The 773-nt window shown below is 52.4% G+C and overlaps 1 protein-coding gene across 1 annotated transcript; it reads left to right on the plus strand.

Annotated features, from left to right (window-relative positions):
- DQ04_23841000 (hypothetical protein) lies at nt 1-771 on the plus strand (the record flags this gene model as incomplete). Its single annotated transcript, XM_009318193.1, has 1 exon — nt 1-771. A coding segment is annotated over one exon (771 nt), but the record flags the coding sequence as incomplete, so codon positions are not given.
- Between the last annotated feature and the right edge of the window lie 2 nt (nt 772-773).

The raw sequence follows: 773 nt of genomic DNA on the forward strand, positions 1-773 counted from the left end.
CTCACGAACTGCTTTCCCAGCGTAATACTAATTAATTTCGGCATCCCATACACCTGCGAAGTTAACAATGCCCAACCACTGATTGGCTTGAACCTCTCCGCCTCGTACTACAACCCAACCCTCAATCCTGGCTGGCCGGCGACTCTTGTCGAGGGAACCAAAAAAATTACATTCGTCTCTGATCACGGTGGGCCTTCAGGACGTTGGGACTTGGTATTCACATCGTTTTCTGAGAATGAAAAAAAACACGTTCCTCTGACGACCAATAAGAGCATGGACTTCATGGACATCGGTGCGACCGAGGCGAATTTCAAAGTACTCTATCCGTATTACGGTATGGGTGTATCTTTTGCACCCAATCTCCCGAGTGGCACCATGGCTTCCGACTACATGCTGGTCCGCTCTTTCAATGACTGCCAGTACACCACTACAACCTGCACTGACTCTGTTGGGTGCTACAGAATGCTGCCGTCTGCAGAGCTTCCCCCACCAGGCGAATACAGGCTCTGTGTGACGTCAAATGACTGGCATTCCCAATACCTTCCGTGGGGTGCGGAATCTCTTGAAGTGAAGCTGCTGTTGAGCACGCCGCTGTACTTGACAGCTGGTAAGGACAGAAATGTCGTGCTGCAGGATGCGGAATCTGTGGCCAGTAAACTGAACCGTGTGTTCCTGGTGCAGTGCCCTGGCAACAACTGCCCCCGTGTGGCTACTGGCAGTAGGGAAAAGGTGGTCCACCGCGATGCGTGTGCTAACACCTCCGTCTCGTCGCG

Source organism: Trypanosoma grayi (genome assembly GCF_000691245.1).
Source record: "Trypanosoma grayi strain ANR4 Tgr_2384_V1, whole genome shotgun sequence".
Taxonomy (NCBI): domain Eukaryota; phylum Euglenozoa; class Kinetoplastea; order Trypanosomatida; family Trypanosomatidae; genus Trypanosoma; species Trypanosoma grayi.